This window comes from Eulemur rufifrons, chromosome 28, assembly GCF_041146395.1.
Source record: "Eulemur rufifrons isolate Redbay chromosome 28, OSU_ERuf_1, whole genome shotgun sequence".
Taxonomy (NCBI): domain Eukaryota; kingdom Metazoa; phylum Chordata; class Mammalia; order Primates; family Lemuridae; genus Eulemur; species Eulemur rufifrons.
The window spans coordinates 20,807,758-20,829,757 of record NC_091010.1 but is presented as its reverse complement, the minus strand read 5'-3'; the positions used below and the strand labels follow the sequence as shown (position 1 = coordinate 20,829,757).

The 22,000-nt window shown below is 36.4% G+C and overlaps 1 protein-coding gene across 1 annotated transcript in view; it reads right to left on the bottom strand.

The window, feature by feature from the left end:
* Positions 1-465: 465 nt before the first annotated feature.
* The window catches only part of MCU (mitochondrial calcium uniporter), a 189,488-nt gene continuing 167,953 nt past the window's right edge, over positions 466-22,000 (bottom strand). The window contains exons 5-8 of the mRNA XM_069460364.1: positions 16,822-16,982; positions 14,420-14,623; positions 4,136-4,252; positions 466-2,414 (exon numbers count right to left, since the gene is read on the bottom strand). Of these exons, the coding sequence (XP_069316465.1) occupies positions 2,337-2,414; positions 4,136-4,252; positions 14,420-14,623; positions 16,822-16,982 (560 nt within the window). The 3' untranslated portion in view covers positions 466-2,336. The remainder of the gene's footprint in view (positions 2,415-4,135; positions 4,253-14,419; positions 14,624-16,821; positions 16,983-22,000) is intronic.

The window sequence follows — 22,000 nt, the reverse complement described above, 5'->3', positions numbered from 1 at the left end:
CAGCATGTAATGTTCTTCCTGTTTGGCGATCACTGTAAATTCGACACAACCTCTGAAAATAATGAATATTTAATCTTGGTTCATCCTTGAACAATTTTCTTCAGTCTAGGAGCCCACACTGGGCAATCAAGGTGGTCTGATATAAGGGAGATTTTTCCTGTCAATCAGGAGATAAGGAATCAATCTCAGTGCTGCTCCTGACTTTATTTATGGTTTTACAGGTCACTCAACCTCTTGGTGGCTCTGGGAAATTAGGAAAATATTGACCATTTTAGGTTCAGAAAGAATTAGTGAAATGGCTATTTTTGAAATATAGGCTCTGGGAACAAAGCTTAATTTGACGGTGATATTTTTACAAAAAATAATTTTAGAAGCAAAAAGCTTCCTATCTAGAACACAGGCAAATAAGTGGGGCTTTTTTTTTTTTTTTTTTGGTATTGTTTTAAAAAATGAAGAATGCTATAGTTCAAAAATTGAATAAGTATTTATTGTTCCAGAAGGTACATTGCTTTTTATACATATTTCATAAATGATACAGGATTTTACACATGTTCAATATTTTACTATTTGTTTAAAGGATTTTTCTCCATGTCCTCCCTCCCTTGCCTCCCACACACCCCGAGAGGATTTGCTCATTGCACTGTGCTGTTTCTTAAAAACCCTGTGCACAAACAGGATAAATGGTTTAAAAATAATTCACACAACTTAACAAAAAATAAATGAGGGAAGGGGTTGACCGACTGGGGGCGGGAGGGGGAAGGAAGTGGGCGGAGGGCTGGGAAGTGGAGACATGCATCCTTTCATTCCGTCATGCCAGTGAAAGGGGCGGTGGCAGGAGCAGCAGCAGCAGCAAGCCTGGCTGGCCTTCAACCTCTGCAAGGCACCTGGAGTCTGGGTTTGTCATTTAAAGTTTTTCTTTCCATACACAATGATCCCAAAGGAGGAAGAAAAAGAGAAAGAAACCTCTTGCCACAATGAGGAAGGATGAATCAATCATGTGAAAGAAAAAAGCTGATCAGTGGTGTGGCGAACCCCATCATCCTTTCCCTTCTACCCCCACGGTAGTTAAAAACAGGATATTAGACACAGATTCCTTTGACTCTTCAAGTGCAGATGTCATCTGGAAATATGGTAGAAAACATTTTGATAGAATATAAGATTAATTCTTCTTTCTCTCAATTTAAGATAAGAAAAAATAGGGTGAAGAAGGTAAGCTGAAGGAAGCCATAGAAATGTGTTCCTGTATAAAGATAAATTGCACCCTTTGAGATCCACACACTTGATTTACAACACTGAAGTTGTGGAGGCGGGAGGGCTCACAAACAGTGTGGAAGTGTGTGTCCTTCGAGATGAACAAAGCCTCCAGACAAGGCAGCGCCATCTGGCTGGCCTGAAATGCTGTCACACGCGCAGATTAACAGCAATACAATTATTCTGGTTCTGAAATGGCTACACAGCCATGATTTTTAGCCAATTTGTAAACTTCACATCTTCCTGATTTGGTGATACAGCTGAACACTCCCCCTCTGACTTAAGTTGTGGAGGGAGAGGGGATTATCGATGGGATAGGTATATAAAGGGGGGGAATTTTTCCTCCTCTGAAAGACTACTTAGTAAAAACAAAACAATAAAACCTCATGCAGTGTTGCCAATGATTTCTAGATACTGATCCAGAGCACTGGGATATATAGACATTTAAGAAGGTATTAAGGGATAATACAAAGTGTCAATTATTAAACAGTCATAAGTTAGTTCCAATTAAAATTAGTGTAGCAGGTATAGGTAGTCAGTAAAGGGCTACAGGAGGGAGAGATTCTTGGTGACTTTGCAGAGAATGGGTCCAATTTAAAATAAATGCTAACGATACGGGTTCAGACTGTTTGCCACCCACATATCATGAGGATTTGCTTTTCTGGTATATTTATTTACTCCTATGTCAAAAAATAAGAAAAGATAAATAAAAAAAATTAGAGCTGAGTAGGGTGCTGGTGTGTTACTATTTTGCTGACCCTGCAAAGAAGATGCAAGAAACAAACACCCCCAGCATCATTTTTTCTTTATGAATCTCTCAACTATATAATTGCATCATTTCACCCAGAAACTGTGAGATGCTTGATTTAAGACAATATTCACTAAGCCCTTTGAGCTTATATTCCACAATGTCTGATCCTTAGATATTAACATTCCTTTCTTCCCCAAGATCCTTTTTGTTTTTGTTTTAGAATTAAAGGTAAAAACCCTCTACCCCCACATGGCTCCCAGCTTCCACCTGCAATGCTTTAATTAAAAAGGCAAACAGGTGTTCTTTTTGCCAGGATTCAGAGGCTCTTTGCAGATCAATCTTTTTCACCAATTTGTCGGAGGGGCAGATGTACTTGCAATGGGTCTCTCAGTCTCTTAAGGTCCATTTCTGCCTAAAATAGAAACAAAAGTTAAGAACAACTACCTAGTGAAGCTTTTGATATTACTGGTTACTGTGAAAAAGAAACTGGCTTTCCTCCATTATTCTGAGCCAGAGAGATCATCTCAATTACTCTCAAAATGAGTGCCTCAGAAGACAAAAGTGCTTTAGCCCAGGGCATAGGACCACAAAGGGTGAATCCAAAATGGAAGCCTGTCCTTGGCAGATCCAGCTGTCAAAGCCTCTAGAAAAGGCAGTGCTATCAACAGGTAGGACTAAGGGGCCTAAGAATGTAGGGAGCATCTGACACGTACATCTTGATGGCATTTCTCCATTAAGAAGTCCTTTTACAACCTTTGCCTGGAGCCAGAACTTTAATTTACACTACTCAAGACTGTAGTTGTTTATCTAATATCTGTTTCAAAGTTTTACACTTAGCCAGTGAATTTTAAAACAGGGATGGACAGTCAACTGCAGCACTTTCAAAACTCACACATGCTCAGACCTCACCTCTGAGGAGCTGGATTAATAAGCAAGCCTAGGGGCCAGGTGTGGTGGCTTATGCCTATAATCCCAGAACTTTGGGAGGCTGAGGTGGGAGGGTGTTTGAGGCCAGAAGTTCCAGACCAGCCTGGGCAGCATAGCAAGACCCCATCTCTACAAAAAACAGAAAAATTAGCCAGGTGTGGTGGTGCGTGCCTGTAGTCTCAACTACTTGAGAAGCTGAGGCAGGAGGATTGCTTCAGCCCAGGAGACTGAGGCTGCAGCAAGCTATGATTATGCCACTACACTACTATAGCCTGGGCAACAGAGCAAGACCTTGTCTCAAAAACAAAACAAAACAAAACAAAACACAAGCCTAGGGCAAGACTAAAGCATCTGAATTTTTAATAGCCCCAGAGATGATTTTGATGCATTCCCTCCAACTGAAAACCACCACACATAACAGAAGACACAGTCCACTTAGGCAAGACAGGAAGGTGGATTAAGCCTATCGAAAGTACAACGCCATCACCAAAAAGAGACAGAAAAGGCAGAGATGGTCCAGGGAAGACCAGCTAAATATAAAAAGAATGGAAGAGCTTCTAGAAATTGTTAACAAAAAAAAAAAAAAAAAAAAAAAAAATCTCTAAAGTCACAAAAGACTATAGAGAATAGGAATGAGGATTTATTCACCAAAATCAAAGATACCACAGTGAGAGGGGCACATCTAGAAATTTGAAAGAGGTAGCTTTTATAAAAAATAAAACATATCCATCTTTTAAACAGCATCTTCTAGTTTAATAATCTCTGAACTATGCCTAGCAAAGATTTCTAGTAATCTTCCCTCTTACCTGGATTTTACTTTTGCCCCACTGTTACCACACATTTAGGTGAGAAATCTTAGGTCAATGGTTGTAGAAAGATTAAAAAGAAGAAAGAAAAGTAAAAAGAGATGATAACTGTAAAGAAGTAAAATGAAAGGAAAGTAAAAGTACGTCTAAAGATTTCAATGTGCTAGTGTTAATAGCATCGATAGGACTCACCATCTTCTCATTTGCTTATGTTATAAAACTTTCTAGAGAAGTATCCATAGCTAAAATAGTCATTTTGATCATGTGAGGAATAATTTAAACAGGAGGAAAGGGCTTGGATCATTCTTTTAATTTACCCACTTGAAGTGCTATGGTTATGGATAATAATAATACCATCCAAGATGGGGCTGGCATTTATTTTAATTTTTGTAAAACTTACCTGAGCAATTGCATCCTTGAGTTGATTGTATTTCTCTAGGTCAAAACGTGACTTTTTGGCTCCTTTATGGAAAAATAATAAGTATTGTCTGTCTCTGGCTTCTGGATAAACGTATTCCTACAAAATTAAAGGAAAAATTGAATTCTTAGTCCTTAGTGTACTATCTTCATAAAATAGGCATTTACTAACTGCTGAACAGATTCCATACACATGTACTGAGATGTGTGCCACCATGTACTGTGTTAAATATTTAATTACTTCTTAAACATTTTTTTACCGTGAAATATATAGAAGAGTACACACAAAAAATGTATGTCACCATGAATCATCACAAATGAACATGCTAATCATCACCAGACTGAAAAAAAAAAACAACTAACACTGACAACAACCCAGCAGCTCCCCTTCTTCCCCTTCCCAGTTACTGATCCCTCTTTCCCCCAAAAGTAATCACTATCTTGACTGTTACGTTGTTTTTCTTGCTTTCTTTATCATTTTCCTCCTTAAGCACATATCCCTAAGCTCTACAGCTTAGTTTTCCCTGTTTTTTGAATTTTATAAAAATGAAGTCGTATAGTATATATTGCATGTGGCCACTTTTGCTTAATGACACTTGTGAGAGTTATCTTCTGTGTGCAGTTGTAGTCCATTAACTTCCATTGCTATGTTATATTGTATTGTATGACTATATCACAATTTGTCCATTCTACTATTGATAGACTTTTGGGTTGTTTCCAGCTTTTGGCTATTATGAATAATGCTGCCAAGAACATTTCTAGACTTATCTCTTCTGTTGGGTATAAACTCAGGAGTGGAAATCCTAGATCACAGGGTATGCATGTGTTCAAATTTCAGAAGTAATGTTAAACATGTTTCCAAAATAATTGTACCAATTATACTCCTATCAGCAGGATATGAGAGTTACTATCATGCCACATCCTTGCTGTTACTTGCTATTGCCAGTTTAAAAAATGTTAGCCATTCTGGTAAATGTGAAGTAGTACTATCTCATTTTTTAAAAACAGATTTACTGAGATATAATTCACATACCATACAATTCACCCATTTAAAGTATAATATTCAATGGTTGGTAGTATATTCACACACTTGTACAACCATTACTACAATTTTAGAACATTTTCATCACCCAAAAAAGAAACCCCATACTGTTTAACAGTCAAGTCCCATTTCCCCCAAAATCCCTAGTTCTAGAAAATGTACTTTTCTATCTCCATGGATTTGCCTAGTCTGGACATTTCACATAAGTGGAATCATACAACATGTGGCCTTTTATTTAGCAAAAGGTTTTCAAGGTTCATCCATTTGTAGCATATATCAGCATATCATTTCTTTATATTGCCAAATAATATTCCATTGAACAGACACATCACATTTTATTTATCCATTCCACAGCTGATAGCATTTGGGTTGTTTCCACCTTTTGGCAATTATGAATAATGCTGCTATGTACACCTGTGTACAAGTTTGCATTTGGACGTATGTCTTTATTTCTCTTAGAGATATATAGCATTTTCCTGATCACTCATGAGGCTGAGGCCTTTTCAGTTCATATATTATTGGCCATTTGCATATCCTCTTTTAGAAGTGTCTATTCAATTCTTTTGCCATTTTTTTTCTATTGGATTATCTATCATTTTCTTACTGATTTGTAGGATTTGTTTATACATTCTGGACACAGATCCTTTGTTAGATATATTTACTGCATATATCTCCTTCCAGCCTATTCACCCTCTTCATGGTGCCCCTCTAATAAACAGAAGTTAATTTTAATGTAGTTTATCTTTTTTTTTTTTTTTTTTGAGACAGGGTCTCACTGTATTGCCCAAGCTGGCCTCGAACTCCTGGGCTCAAGAGATCCTCCTGCTTCAGCCCCCCGAGTAGCTGGGACCAAAGGCATGCACCACCATGCCCGGCTAATTTTTCTGTATACATTTTTAGTTGTCCATATAATTTCTTTCTATTTTTACTAGAGATGGGGTCTCGCTCTTGTTCAGGCTGGTCTCGAACTCCGGAGCTCAAGTGATCCACCCACCTTGGCCTCCCGGAGTGCTAGGATTACAGGCATGAGCCACCACGCCCGGCCGTCTTCTGTGTTTTTTATGTTGAAAATCGACAGATGTCAGTTTTATTTCTTTCTAATCTTTACATCTCTCTTATCTTTTTCTTGCCTTCTGCACTAGTGAGGGTCTTCTGTTCAAAGATGAATAAAAATGGTACTTTTACCTTATTCCCAACACAATGAAGGGACATTAGAACACTAAGTCTTTTACCTGCCCCAGATTTAGATGTCATTGTTATTGCATATATTCTCTCTGTGTTTTAACTTCCATAAGATTTATTATAATTATTTTATATATCTAATATTTAGACCCATTCATAGATTTACCACTTTCAGTGCTCTTCATTCCTGCCTGCTTTTCTGACTTTCCAACTGATAATCTTTCCTCTGCCCAAAGAATGCCTTTTAGTAGTTCCTTTAGTACAGATCTGATGGTGACAAATTCTCTTTTTGTCTGAAAATGTCTTTATTTAATTAATTTATTTATTTTTTCTGAGATAGAGTCTTGCTCTGTTGCCTGGGCTAGAGTGCTGTGATGTCAGCCTAGCTCACAGCAACCTCAAACTCCTGGGCTCAAGTGATCCTCCTGCCTCAGAGGATCAGTCCCCCTCCCCCTGAGAGGCTGGGACTACAGGCGTGTACCACCACACACAGCTAATTTTTTCTATTTTTAGTTGTCCGGCTAATTTCTTTCTATTTTTAGTAGAGACAGGGTCTCACTCTTACTGAGGCTGGTCTGACTGAGGATCGCTGACCTCAGGCAATCCTCCTGCCTCGGCCTCCACGAGGGCTAGGATTACAGGCGTGAGCCACCATACCCGGCCTATTTCACCTTTATTTTAGAAGGATATTTTTTGCTAAGTATAGAATTCTAAGTTATTTTCTTTCAACACATTGAGGTTACCATGCCACTGTCTTCTGGCTTTCACTGTTACTGCTGAGAAGTCAACAATGACTCTTTTGAAGGGAAGCTTTGTTCCTGCCTTTGGTTGCTTTTAAGATTTTTCCCTTTGGTTTTGGCTTTTGAAGTTTTACTATTCATGTGTCTAGATGTGGATTTATTTATTTTTTTATATATATATTCATTGGTATTTGTTGGGATTCTTAAACCTGTAAATTGATATCTTTCATCATTTCAGCATTAACCCTTTAAATATTATTTCTTCTCATCCTCTTTCTATTCTCCTGAGGCTCCAATAAAATTAAATACATAATAGGCTTTTTCACTGTATCTACTGTGTCTCTTACCCTTTCCTGTATTTTATATCTTTTTGTCTTTCCATACCTCATTTTGAATAGTTTCTTTTGACTTATTCCAGGTCACTATTTCTCTCTTTAGCTATGTCTGATCTGCTGTTAAACCCATTCGTTGTATTTCATTTCTAGAATTTTCATTTGGTTCTTAAAAAAAAAAAAAATCAAGTTATCTGTCAATATTCTCAACCTTGCCTTTTATCTCCCTGATTATAGTAAATATAATTATTTTAAAGGCTATATCTGATAATGCCAATATCTGGAGCCCGTGTCTGCTTCTAATGTCTATTTTTTTTTGGTAGGTATTTCCTGTGTATCTGCTTATTTTTTTATTGTATGCCTAATTTCATATTTGCAAAATTATTTGTATAAATAATTTAAGGTTTAGGATAATGTTTTCTCTTCCCAGGGATGATTTGTTTGCTTCTGCCTAAAACCTGTGAGCATTAGCACTCTGGGATTATCAGTATCCTAGGACTACCTCAATCTAATTTATGGGATTGAGATGAATGGAAAACGAGCTACAGTCACTGAAAGAACCTACAACAGTTTCCTCCTTATTCTACAATGGTAACCTTTAAAGGTTCCAACCCAAAGCAAGAGTGTCTCACCTACTTTAGTGATCCCTGAACGTCAATCTCCATGGCTTTGGTACTTCTAGGTTAGCAAATATGGCTCAGTTTCAGGGCCTCTCAGCCATACCCTCCTTAATCAGCATAAATCCCCAGAGGAAAAGGCATACCTAAATGCTAGGCTCATCCTCCTTGGATTCCTCTTCTTTTGATCCTTGACTGTCCATTTTTTGCTATTTTGTTAGCTCTCTAGTGTCATTAGGCAGATGTATATTATGTTTCGTCTAATAATTCTAATTTTTCCTAAAATGAGAGGAATGGTCCAATTGCCTAGTAGGCCATAATTAGAAACAAAAGTAAATATTTAATTATTGATGATGACAGATATTGGGTGAATGATACATAAAGGGTCTGTGGAAGCCTTTTAAAATGGATAAAATTGAGGTCTGAATCATTACCATTGACTAACGGGATAACTGTTGGATTAAGAACTTGAGGGAAAGCCCTCTACATTCATGTAAATTGCTCTTACTAGGCTACTTACCTATGTTTGCTTAGGAGGTAAATGTACACTAATTAAATTTATTCAAATCTATTATCCCTTTTTGGGGCAACAAGCATTGATTAAGCAACTATGTGCTACACTCTATTCTAGAAAGTTTTTGATTTGAAACTAAGTGAGAAGAGATGCAGACAGCTTGGTTATGAAGGAAAGAGAGAGGGAGAGGTTGAAAACACAGGGAACACCAAAAATGAACTGGAATAAGATACTAGAAGGAGAGAATGGGAACATAGTGGAGAGACTAGCCCTGACTAGGAAAATGCCATCTCTTCTTTGAGCTTGAAGGAAATAATGTAAAAGTAGGTACAGATACAGTTAAATTCACAGAGTTTTGGAATCAGAAAGCTTCTATCTGTTAACTTCAATTTTTTAGAAGAAGTAGGAGGCAAGGTTAAGGGTGGGACGGGGTGCTTGATGTGAAGTCTCAGAATAACTACTGTGGGGGTATGAATAAGGAAATATAATTAGAAAGAAGCAGCGGCCCATTCCAAACTATCATATGATTTTTCTCTAGCAATATTTAGTATTCTGGATATAGAATAAAGGGCTAGATTAATCCGAGATTAGGAGTTTATAGAGAACATATGGTTGAAAGACAAAGGGGCAAAGTATAATAGTAAGAAGAGAATGGCAATATGGTCTAAACTGGATAGAAAAGGAAGCAATACAGGAGGAAGGCAAAAGTAAAAAGTTAAGAGAAAGATGTCGGTATCCTCAAGGTCTCGATAGAGGTCAAAGGAAAGAATGAGTGAATAAAAGTGCTAGAAAGAAAAGAACAGAAATTGTGGCTAAAATTAACATACTAATTTATATTAGAAGTGGGACAGTTCTAGGAAAGAAAACTCCAAATGGCCATTGAAGTGGTTTGCTGGAGTACAATATAAATCATGGGTGTTACAATTGAGAAGTTAGAGTATTAAAGGCTAGGTCAGTGTTTATCAACCTTTTTTTTTTATTATTGCCCCTCCAAGTAGCCCTTTTTAGACATTTTCTTCCTGATTGTTCCTCCTCCCCAAAGAAGGGTTAATAGCACAGACATACCATGTATGTTTATGTCCTGTAATATCCAAGGTGTTTTTTATTCTCTGAGAACCAATTTTCACCCCTGTGGAGCAACATCCCCTCTGTTGAAAATTTGTGGGCCAGATGGTGGATGGGTGGTACACACGGATGCTGACATAACTCTGACTGGCAATTCTTATCGTAAGGTTCCTTTCTACACAATAGAAATTTGTACTCAGGTTTCATTAAAATATTAGTCAGTAAAATTTAATATTCCATTTGATTTTATGATTTCAAGGAACTTGCTATCTTATAAAGATTCTTTGGAACTTAATCTACTATCGGGATATAATTTATTAATAGATTACTAACAAATGTGGCATTTCATTGTAATGACAGTTTAGAAGAATTTAAATGCTGTTAAATAAGCATTTTGTTTCAGGGGTTTTAATTATGGATACTACAATAGTTAGGGACAAGAATTTTTAACATGAAAAGTTCTCTTTATTAATACATTTTATTTGATCTGTGTTTTCCTATTCATAAGCAAATAGTGACTAGATTATTTACTACTGCTATTTTGCAACTTGTCACTTGGGGGCAGCAAGAATGTTATGGGAATCACAGAAGTAGAACATTCAACTAGTAGGACAGAGGGTTATTAAGGATCTCACAACATAAGGAGAAGGAAAAAAGTAACACTATGTTCAAGTCTAAAACCTGCATTAATCTGTAGTTCAAGAAAACATTTACAAAACATAGCTTTTTGTAAGCAGTAATTATTTCTCCAACATGTTTCCATTTCTATTCTATTTCTAGATCAATTGTGGTTTTCAGAAGTAACTACTCATAAATGAAGTCAACAGAAGGCAGCATGATAACTGAGTAGAAAGAAAACATCCTACAGGGCCAGACAAATCTGTGTTCAATTCCTGGTCCTACAATTTACTAGATGTAATGCTTGGGCTGATTACTTACCCTCTCTGAGGCTCAGTTTCCTCATCTATAAAATGGGAGTATATATTTATAGGGCTGAGATTAAATATATATCTATTTATGTTACTAGATGTAAAATATCTGACACATAATTGGGCTTAGGAAAAGGTAGTCAACAGGCATGACCAAGCAAAAGGCATGGGCATTTTATGTAAGTGGAAAGAATGCTTCACCTTTTTAGTAATCGAGGAAATGCAAAGTCCACAATGGTACTACCATTTGGTACCCAGTTGACTGGCAAGAGCTATACCAAGGTTGGTCTCTAGGTCCACGGTATAACTGGAAAAATACCTGCGGTGGGCTGAAGGCATGGCTATCATTTATTTGATATGTTCAGTTCACTCAGAGCCTTCTATGTTACATGAGCCTTATATCAAAGGAAAATAAAAATTGAATAAAACTGAATGCCTAGCCTCAAAAGATATTATAGTCTAGGAGTAGGGAAAAGACATTGCATAATAATTATAATAAAAGATAGCTTGGGGTGAATGAAATGAGAGGCATAATTTGTTACAGGAATTCAGAAGAGGGGGACAGAAAAGTCAGCTGGAGGGGATTGGTCAAAGGTTCATGAAAGATAGCATTTAAGTAAACTGTGAAATATGACAGGTAGAGATCAACAGGGAGAACTTTCCCAGTTGAAGGAATGATGTAAAGTAAGGAATAAAGTAGTGGAAAACTCAGGACATTGGTGGGAATAGAGAATGTAATTTGGCTTATTTAGAACAAACAGTACATACCCAGGAGAGCTGGAAGTTATTTGGAAAGGACAGATAGCAAGCAGTTATGAATACCCAGGCTAAGGATTTTGGACTTCAATCGGAGATAAAAAAGCCATTAAAGGTGTGTGTCAATGAGAGAGAGAAAAGAGAGAGTGAGAACAAAGACATACACACACACACACACACACACACACACAGAGAGAGAGAGAAATATCACAGACAAATGCAAGCCATGTCCAGAGCTGTGATTAGATAAGACTGATATGGCTGTTTAGTTCTGTTCACACAGTGACCAGGATGAGCCAGATACAGGACTAGATGCTGGAAACTCTGGGCAAGCAATCATAGGACATAAACAGTTTACTTTCTTCTCTACCAGACATGTTTGGGAGGCTAAGAAAGCTTAAATAACATTCTTGTGCTTTCATTTTTCCCACACATAAATAGGCCTATGACCACTGATCTAATTAACAGAAAGAAAATGTCTTTGTTTAATAGCAGCCACATGAAAATATGAGAACCAATGCTCAGCTTTCTTCTGATACGTAAGAAAACAGAAAAAGTTTCTAACATATCTCAGGTATTTGAAATATTTATTATTCAAGGGAGTGCTAGGTTGGATCTGTGGTGGTATCACATATATAATAATTAGTGTTAAGTGATGTTAAATCCTTCATACTTCCTAAAGAGACACTACGGATTTCCAAGATACTTGAAATAGTATTGACAATAAAAATTAGTTCTAGACACTAATATTTGATAAATGAGCCTTGGTTGATAAAGAATAGACTCATATTACCCAAAGCAATCTACAGATTCAATGCAACCCCTATCAGGATATCAGTGACATTCTTCATAGAAATAGAAAAAATAATCCAAAAATTCATATGGAACCACAAAAGATCCTAAATAGCGAAGTAATCCTTAGCAAAAAGAACAAAGCTGGAGACATTGCACTGACTGACTTCAAAATATACTACTCCAAACAGCATGTTACTGGCATAAAAACAGACACATATATCAATGGAACGAACAGAGCACCCAGAAGTGAATCCATGCATTTATAGCCAAATGAATTTCAGCAAAGATGCCAAAAGCATACATTGGGGGAATGGACAGTCTCTTCAATAAATGGTGATGAGAAAAATGGATATCCATATGCAGAAGAATGAAACTAGACTCCCTATCTCTCACCATACACAAAAATAAACTCAAAAGGAATTAAAGACTTAAATCAAAGACCCAAAACTAAAACTACTGGAAGAAAATACAGGGGAAACAATTCAGGACACTGGTCTGGGAAAAGATTTTTTGGGTAATACCTCAAAAGCACAGGCAATAAAAGCAAAAATAAATGAAATAATATCAAACTAAAAAGCTCTTGCACAGCAAAGGAAACAATCAGGAGAGTGAAGAGAGAACCTACAAAATGGGAGAAAATGTCTACAAACTATTTATCCCACAAGGGATTAATACCCAGAGTATACAAGGAACTCAAACAACTCAACAGCCATAAAACAAATTACTGAATTTAAAAATGGGCAAATGAGCACAATTCACAATTGAAAAGATGTGGAAACAACCCAAGTGCCCATCAATACATGAGTGGATTAATAAAATGTGATATATGTATACGATGGAATACTACTCAACTACAAAAAACGGTGGTGAACTAGCACCTCTTATATTATCCTGGATAGAGCTTGAGCCCATCCTTTGAAGTGAGGCATCATAAGAATAGAAAAACAAGCTCCACATGTACTCACCATCAATTGATACTAACAGATCAACACTAAGGTGCTCACATGGTAGTAATATTCACTGGGCACCGATCAGGTGGGGGTGGGTGGGTAAACTCACAACTAATGGAGACAGAGCGCACTGTATGGGGGAAGGGCATGCTTCTAGCCCTGGCTTGGGCGAGGCAAAGGCATTACATGTAACCAAAATATTTGTACCCCCATAATATTCTGAAATAAAAAAAATGCGCAAATGATCTGAATAGATATTTCTCAAAAGAAGACATACAAATGGTCAACAGGTATAAGAAAAAATCCTCAACATCACTAATTATCAGGGAAATGCAAATCAAAACCACAATGAGATACCGTTTGACCCCAGTTAAAATGGCTATAATCAAAAAGACTAAATAAGAATGAATGGATAAAGAAAATATGGCATATATACACAACAGAATACGATACTGCCACAAAAAAGAATGAAATCCTGACATCTGCTGCAACATGGATGGAACTAGAGGTCATCATGTTAAGTGAAGTAAGCCAGACACAGAAGGACAAATATCACATGTTCTCACTCATGTGGGAGCTAAAAAAGGTGAATGCATATAAGTTGATCCCATAGAGGTAGAGAGTAGAATAGTAGTTGCCAGAGGTTGGGAAGGACTGGGGGACAGAAGGGATAGGGAGACATTAGTTAATGAATTCAAAATTATAGTTAGATAGGAAGGATAAGATTTAGTGTTTAGTAGCACAATATAGTGACTATAATTAACAATAATTATTTGTGTATTTCCAAATAGCTAGAAGAAAGGATTTTGAATGTTCACAACACAAATAAATGATAAATGTTTGAGGTGATGGATATGTCAATTACCCTGATTTGGACATTATGAATGTATATATGTATATATTACACATGTATACATGTATCAAAATATCACATTTATCCCATAAATATGCACATTATGTATCAATTAAGTTTGAGACCAGCCTGAGCAAGAGTGAGACCCTGTCTCTACTAAAAATAGAAAAAAAGTTAGCTGGGTGACTAAAAATAGAATAAAATTAGCCAAGTGTGGTGGCGCATGCCTGTAGTCCCAGCTACTTGGGAGGCTGAGGCAGGAGGATCTCTTGAGCCCAGGAGTTTGAGGTTGCTGTGAACTAGGCTGATGCCACGGCACTCTAGCCTGGGCCAGAACAAAACCGTGTCTCAAAAAAAAAAAAAAAAAAAAAAGGATAAATGAGTACTTAAAAAGAACTGGCCTTAGAAAGAATATGAGAGAAAAGAGAACTACTTTGACAACTAAAACTTTATTATTACATCATGAAAATTTATTTGAAGAGGACTTCTTACCTGGCGTGTCATTACAAAATATGCATACATTGCCATGGCACTTCCGTAAGTGATGAAGTAGGTGACTGGTTCCATGATGTCCCAGGAATATTCCCACCAGGTAAGCCGGGCCAAAATGCCAAACTGTGTGGCCATGTAGGCAAGGCCACCCCATAGCACCAAAGTAGTCCTCTTCTCGGCTTTTCTGCTAATCTCAATTCGTACCTGTTAGGCACACATGATCAATTATAAGGCAATTTGACATCGAAACAATTTAAAACTCTTAAATTGTTCTGTGTTCACTAAAGAAGCAAGGCTTATAATCGAGACAAAAGTCTTAATTCTAGTAAATATAGTTTATCTTCCTAAATATTATAGTATCTTATCTGTAACTTTCACTAGATAAAATATCTTAGAAGAATAACTACTTTTTAGGGCATTTATTTTATGTTTCACCCTAGAAGTGGCTGAAAATATGGTAAAAACATGGTAGTGAATAACTCCATTTCAACAGCTCTTCATCTAACCATAAGATTACCTTCTTTGAAAGAGGAAAATAAAAACATACCAATATTTTCTCACTGTTGTGTACAAGATTTAATCTATTATTAGTGTTTTAACTCAAATAGTATACTAGAGGCACAACACAAACTCTGGATTCAGAACAGCTGAGTTTAGAGCCCTGATCTGCAAATCACCATTAACTTCATTAGAGTTGTTCTGAGGATTAAGTAAGAGAATACAGGTAAAACACTTAGCATAATTCATAGCCCATGGTAAAAACTTGATAAATGATGATAATTATTTTTATAAAATCAGAAAATGCACAATATTAAGAGTATCTGTTCCTCTCTTTAATCCTTACAATCTAATTTGTTAAAACGGAAACAATTGCATCACCATAAAAAAAGGTGACATATGTTCATTGTAAACATTCAGAAAAGTGTAAAGAAGAAAAATCAATCATAATCCTACTACTCTATTAGAATTTTGGAATATATTCCTTCTGATATTTTGTGTATGTATATATAAATGTGTATAGCTTTATGCATAACACATTTAAAAACTGGATCATAGTATGCACAGTTTTTTTTTTTTTTTTTTTTGAGACAGAGTCTCACTCTGTTGCCCAGGCTAGAGTGAGTGCCGTGGCGTCAGCCTAGCTCACAGCAACCTCAAACTCCTAAGCTCAAGCGATCCTCTGTCTCAGCCTCCCGAGTAGCTGGGACTACAGGCATGTGCCACCATGCCCGGCTAATTTTTTTTTTTTTATATATATATTTTTAGCTGTCCATATCATTTCTTTCTATTTTTAGTAGAGATGGGGTCTCGCTCTTGCTCAGGCTGGTCTCGAACTCCTGAGCTCAAACGATCCGCCCACCTCGGCCTCCCAGAGTGCTGGGATTACAGGCGTGAGCCACCACGCCCGGCCTGCACAGTTTTATAATTTACTTTTCATAATATATATTTTCTACAGCAAATTAGATCCATATAATCATTTTTAATAGCTGCATAATACTCCATGGACAGTCATCCTTCAGTATCTGTGGGGGATTGGTTCTAAGACCTCCACAGATATCAAAATCTGTGGATGCTCAAGTCCCCTATATAAAACGCTATAGTATTTGCATATAACCAATGCATATCCTCCCATATACTTTAAATCATCTCTAGATTACTTATAATATAATGTAAATGCTATGTAAATAGTTGTTGTATTATAATGGTTTTAAAATTTGTATTATTTTTTATTGTTGTATTTTTTTTAATTGTTTTTTTCTCCCAAATGTTTTTCATCACAGGTTGGTTGAATCTGTGGTTGTAGAACCCATGGACACAGAGGGCTGATCTCATATTCATTCTTACCTTGGCTAAAATCGTTATCTACTATACTCGAGAACCTTTCCTCATCAGCAATTATTCCAATCTTTATTTTAAAGGTGGTAAATCTGGTTAAGGGAATATATATATATATATATATTTATGAGAGACACAGGTTTATTATTAGGCATTTGGCAAAGCATAAAAATTAATCTCATTATTGCTTTCATTCCCCAATGGAAATGGTATCATCATTAGTTTTTCCTTCCCAGGGCAGTATATTTAAACCTCAAAACTCTAAGTCCATATCAAGGCTCCAAACTACTCCTTTTAAAGTCTTTTTTAATTTATTTTTTTTTATTTCAGCATATTATGGGGGTACAAAAGTTTAGGTTACATATATTGCCCTTACACTCTCCTCCCCTCCGAATCAGAGTAAAGTCCTTTCTTTGCTTTGATTGAACTTTAGGTTCAGTACTATAAACTAGTGGACTAATTTGATTGACATGACTCAACTGCATAAACTTAGAAGAAAAAACAGAAACATGTATGCTCTGGAAAAAATGTAAGTCATGAGAAAAATCTGAGATTTGAATTTTCACCTTTTCCAGGGGAGCCAGTTGTTCTTTGAGATCCTCTAATCTTTCAATAAGCTCTCTTTCCTTGTTTAACTGGTGTTGCTCAATGCACAGTGTGGTGTATAGCTGCTGGACCAGTGTCTTTACATCATTCAGCGTTGCTGCATTTTCGTGGCTTAAGAGGTCTGAAAAAAATGGATTACACTTTTAAAAAAAGTATACTTTAAATGAAGACTTGCTATTCCTGAGACTATTAGACAATAAGAACAAAGCAGATTCATCCACTATACGTATCCCACCTTCAGTGTTAAGCTGAGAGAAAGTAATAGTTTTAAAAAGGAGTTGTCCGCACATCTAGAAAGTAAATTCATACTTGAGTAGCTCGAAAATTTTGAAACCTATATTCACCATTATATTCTTAGAAGTCTAAATGGTATAAATGAGGCTATGATTAAGGTCAACACTAAGAAAAATAATACAAATAATAATCTTCATCAGATAAAGACAAAAAATTTAACTGAACGTTAAAAACTAGTAGAGAGGTTTAGAATCAATCTGATTATCTTTCTTATCAAAATGTTGATCTATAATTTATCTGTGGTCTTGCCATTTTATTAATAATTGATTTTTTTTCTCTTTATAAACTCCTGAGGGAAAAATATGCAGTTATTTCAAATTTGCAAACACAAAGGTATAAATAAAAATACCATCACCCTAATAATCTTAACTCTCATACATATTCCCCCTAGCATACCAACTTTTATTCATTCCTGTTGAGGAAAGACAGAAAATAGCTGTGTGGGCCTCAGAATCATGCTCTAAAGGGTATGAAGTTATGAGAATGATTGAAAAGGTGGAAGATCAAATTCTTTGATTCAATATCCTCTACTATGAGTACCACGTATTTCCAGAAATCTAAAAATTATGTTTTGAGACTCTAATAAAAATTCTGCTGATCTGAGCTAAGAATTTTTTTTTTAAAAAAGCACAAGTAAAGCTTTTGTTTTAGAATCTTATTTGCTTTAAATGTGACATTTGTTACGTATAGCATAAGGCCAGCCCTCTTCTAAATTAAAATGAGCCATAGTTAGAATTAATCAAATATTTCAAATATTCTTCAAGGATGTCTTTTAGTACAGTTATCACAGAAATTCAATTAATGAAAAAATTCAAATAAGGGCAGCAAATTGGATTAGAGAAGAGCACATACACTGAAATGGGATATAGCACCTAGCACAGTATCTTGCATGCTTCAGTAAATGTGTGCCGGATTAATGGAAACAGATAAAAGCAAGAATACTTTGAGTTCCAGAAGTAATCTATGTCAACAGTGTCATACCAAAGTTGCAGCTCATATTTGCATAAAGCTTAAACTTTCCAAAGTTACCAGAAGAGAAAACTGCACTCTAGAAGGCTGAAGTAACTTGTCCAGAATGTCAAAGTAAGGGATAGAGTTCATGTCTCCTGATTTCCAGGCCTGGAGCTACATTATGCTTCTATTATACTAATATTAACATTTCTCCTGCAAGCTCAGTCCCCTTCAAAAAGATAATTCCTTAAGTAGGTTTAAATTACCTAAGGTTAACAAAACCGTCTCATATATATCAATATTTCCCATGTTATTCTCAAGATAACAACATGAGGAAGCTTGGTGCCCACAATTTATAAATAAGGAATTTGAGTCCCAGAGAGGTAAGATGGACAAACATTTCTATACTAGGTGCTGACACAGCCACTATAAAAAGAAAGAAAAATCAAATAATAGACAATTCCTCTCCGTAATGAGGTACAGTAATGATATTCACAAAGTCACAGAGTTAGTAAGGAGCAGAAAAGGGTCTGGCTGGTGGTCCGGTGACTATTCTGTTCTGTGCCCTTTCTGTTTCCATTTCAACATTCAATACTGTGATTATACTGCATTTGTTTAGAAATCCAAGGAAGTAGGGAGATAAAGGAGGGAAGGAAGAAACGAAGGGAGGAATCAAACTAAACAGAAACTCTCCTCTTTTCCTAATGAAGCATGGACATCTTCAAAATGACCAAATATGAGTAGACTACTACAACCCGAGGATCTATACAATTGAAATCAGGTTTGGTGTGTGTTTTACCAAAAAAGTAAGTTTCTATTTTTTCCCTACACATACATACATACACTTCCTAAGTGACATGCATTCAAAATTATTTGATGCTGCATATAGACTATAGCAAAAGATGAAAACAATGCAAAAGTCCATCAATAAATTATTATAAAAAATAAGTTAAGTGAATAGTGATATACTGCACATTGTATAATGTACAACATAGAAGTTGTGTAAAACAATGAGGAATTCTTTATGTACTAGTATGCTAAGATCTTCACAATGTACTATTAGGTGAAAAGAAAGTTTGTTTAATGATTTTATACTCTGTCAATCTGCTAAACTGGAATTATGTTTCCCAGAATATTCTTCCCTGTATTGTTCTGAATTAGAGTTAAACAAAAGAGAAAGTCAAATGAGATTTTGGAAGGTGCAAAGTGAAGCAGAAGGCTTTATGCTCTGAAGGTAATTGCAGATAACAGTGACAAAGATGGACAGGCATGGTGGCTCACACCTGTAATCCTAGCACTCTGGGAGGCTGAGGTGGGCAGATCATTTGAGCTCAGGAGTTCGAGGGCAGCCTGAGCAAGAGCAAGACCCATCTCTACTAAAAAAAAAAAAAAAAAATAGAAATAAATTAGCTGGACAACTAAAAACATATAGAAAAAATTAGCCAGGCATTGTGGCATGGGCCTGTAGTCCCAGCTACTTGGGAGGCTGAGGCAAGAGGATCACTTGAGCCCAGGAGTTTGAGGTTGCAAGGAGCTATGATGATGCCCTGCACTCTACCCAGGGCGACAGAGCAAGACTCTGTCTTGAACGAAAAAAAAAAAAAAAGGAAGACGAAGAAGACGAAGATGAGGAAGAAAAAGAAGAGGAAGAGGAAGAGGAAGAGGAAGAGGAAGAAGAAGAAGAAGAAAGAAGAAGAAGAAGAAGGAAGAAGAAGAAAAAAAAGAAAATAGTGACACAGATGCAAAGGTGCCTGCAGGTCCCAGCTGTGCCTGCCCTCCTCTGCTCTATGTATGGCTCTTTTTCTCAACTGCCACTTCTGTTGATTAACAGCAGATCTAGGACACAACAGGATGCAGCCTTCTAAAGCTGCACTGTCCATTATGGTAGCCAGTGGCCACATGTTACTATTTATTTATCTTTAACTAACTTGCTAATTCTTTTAAATTGGCAAATAAAAATTTCATATATTTATTATGTACAACATGTTGTTTTCAAATATGTATGCATTGTGGAATGGATAAATCAAGCTAATTAACATATGCCTTCCCCCACTTATATTTTTGTGGTGAAAACACTTAAAATCTACTCTCTTAGCAATTTTCAAGAACATAATCAATACACTCCTATTGGCTATAGTGACCATGTAGTCCAATCGATCTCTTGAACTTATTCTTCCTAACTGAAATTTTGTATCCTTTGACCAACATTTCTGCAACCCCCCTCCACATAGTGCTATAATAATTTAATTAAAATTAAATTAAAAATTCAGGTCTTGGGGCAGGTAAATTTACAACTAATAGAAGCGAAATGCACTGTATGGGGGAGGGACATGCTTGTAACCCTGGCAAGGGCGGTGCAAACAGCATTACATGTAACCAAAATGTTTATACCCCCATAATATCCTGAATAAATAAATGAAAAAAAAATTCAAGTCTTTTAGTCACACTAGCCACATTTCAAGTGCTCAATAGCCACAGGTGATTAATGGTTACCATATTGGCTAGTACAGAAATAAAAAATTTTCCACATCACAGAAAGTTCTATTTGACACCACTGTTCTCAGGATTTCTCTGCCAGCCCTCCATCACAGTCCCACCCTAACAATTTGATATTCCTGGATTTTGATTTGTCCACCTGTGCCACTGCTTCAAAATTAGTGACTTTTCTCTGATCCTCCAAGCTTCCCCTTTCAGACTCTTACTTCGTCAGGTTCATCTACAAATGTACGAGGTCTTATTCTTACAGTAAATATTTCATTCTGTAATAGTCTTATGGTTCTCCTTCCCCAAATGAACCCTGACTGATACAAATAGTATGTATGGTATGCTATTTGAACAAAAAGAAAAAAATATGCATTCATGTTTGCTTATGAATGTGCAGACTATCCTGGTAGGGGATAAGAAACTCAGAACAGTGCTTGCCGATGCAGAGGAGAAGAGGGTAGCTGGGGAATAGGGACAAGAAGACTACTTTTCCCCATACATTCTTTTAGACTTTGGGAGTTGAACCTTTTGAATGTATTACCCAGTCTAAACAAATAAAACACATTAATTTACAACCACAATACCTCATAACAGCAATGAAAAGACTGTAAGATGATAAATCACGGGAGACCTCACAGATGTCCAATTCTAGACCTGGCTGAATGTACAGTTGTTATCTTTCTAATTACACATCAGAAAAGCCCTGGCAGACTCAAGAGACTAAGATTTATGTTGTCAGGTTTTCTTACAGGAAAAATATGGTTCCAAGGTATTATCATGGTCAAGGAAAACAATAATCCTAAACCCCTGACCCTGAAAAATCTGCCCACATATTTGGAGATGAAGTCATAGGAGGTGGGAAAATAAATCCGCTAAGGGCTTAACACCACCACTTTGGGATGATTAGCATATGCGTCACTAAAAATGCAAGTAGATGTTTATTAATGTTTCTGCACATGTCATCATTTTTCAAGACAATTAAGGTACAGACAGGCAGGGGAGATGTGCTAACATAATATGTACTGAAAATTCTTTTCAACTATAAAAACGGTTTGGAAAGGATTTGGGCTATTTGGGTCTCTAATAAGGCATCATTATTGTTTGTGTTTGGTTTTTGTAGTTCAATCTCTCCTCTCAAATAATTTGCATCACTAAGAGAGAAGCAAGGTATCCAATATTCTCTGGATGTATAAATGGGGAAAAGGGCTTAGTGGTGCCAATCAAAACGATTCTCCTTGGTACAAAATTATAACCACCAGTGAAATAGGGCATATTCCCTTCCTCTCCAAGACAGAGAAAGGCAGTTAATTACTACTTCAACATAAAAGGCTTTTTGTGTTCCTTTCCATATTCTTCCCTCCAATCTACATTTAAATTATAAAATCATCTAATTGTGAAAATAGTTACTCC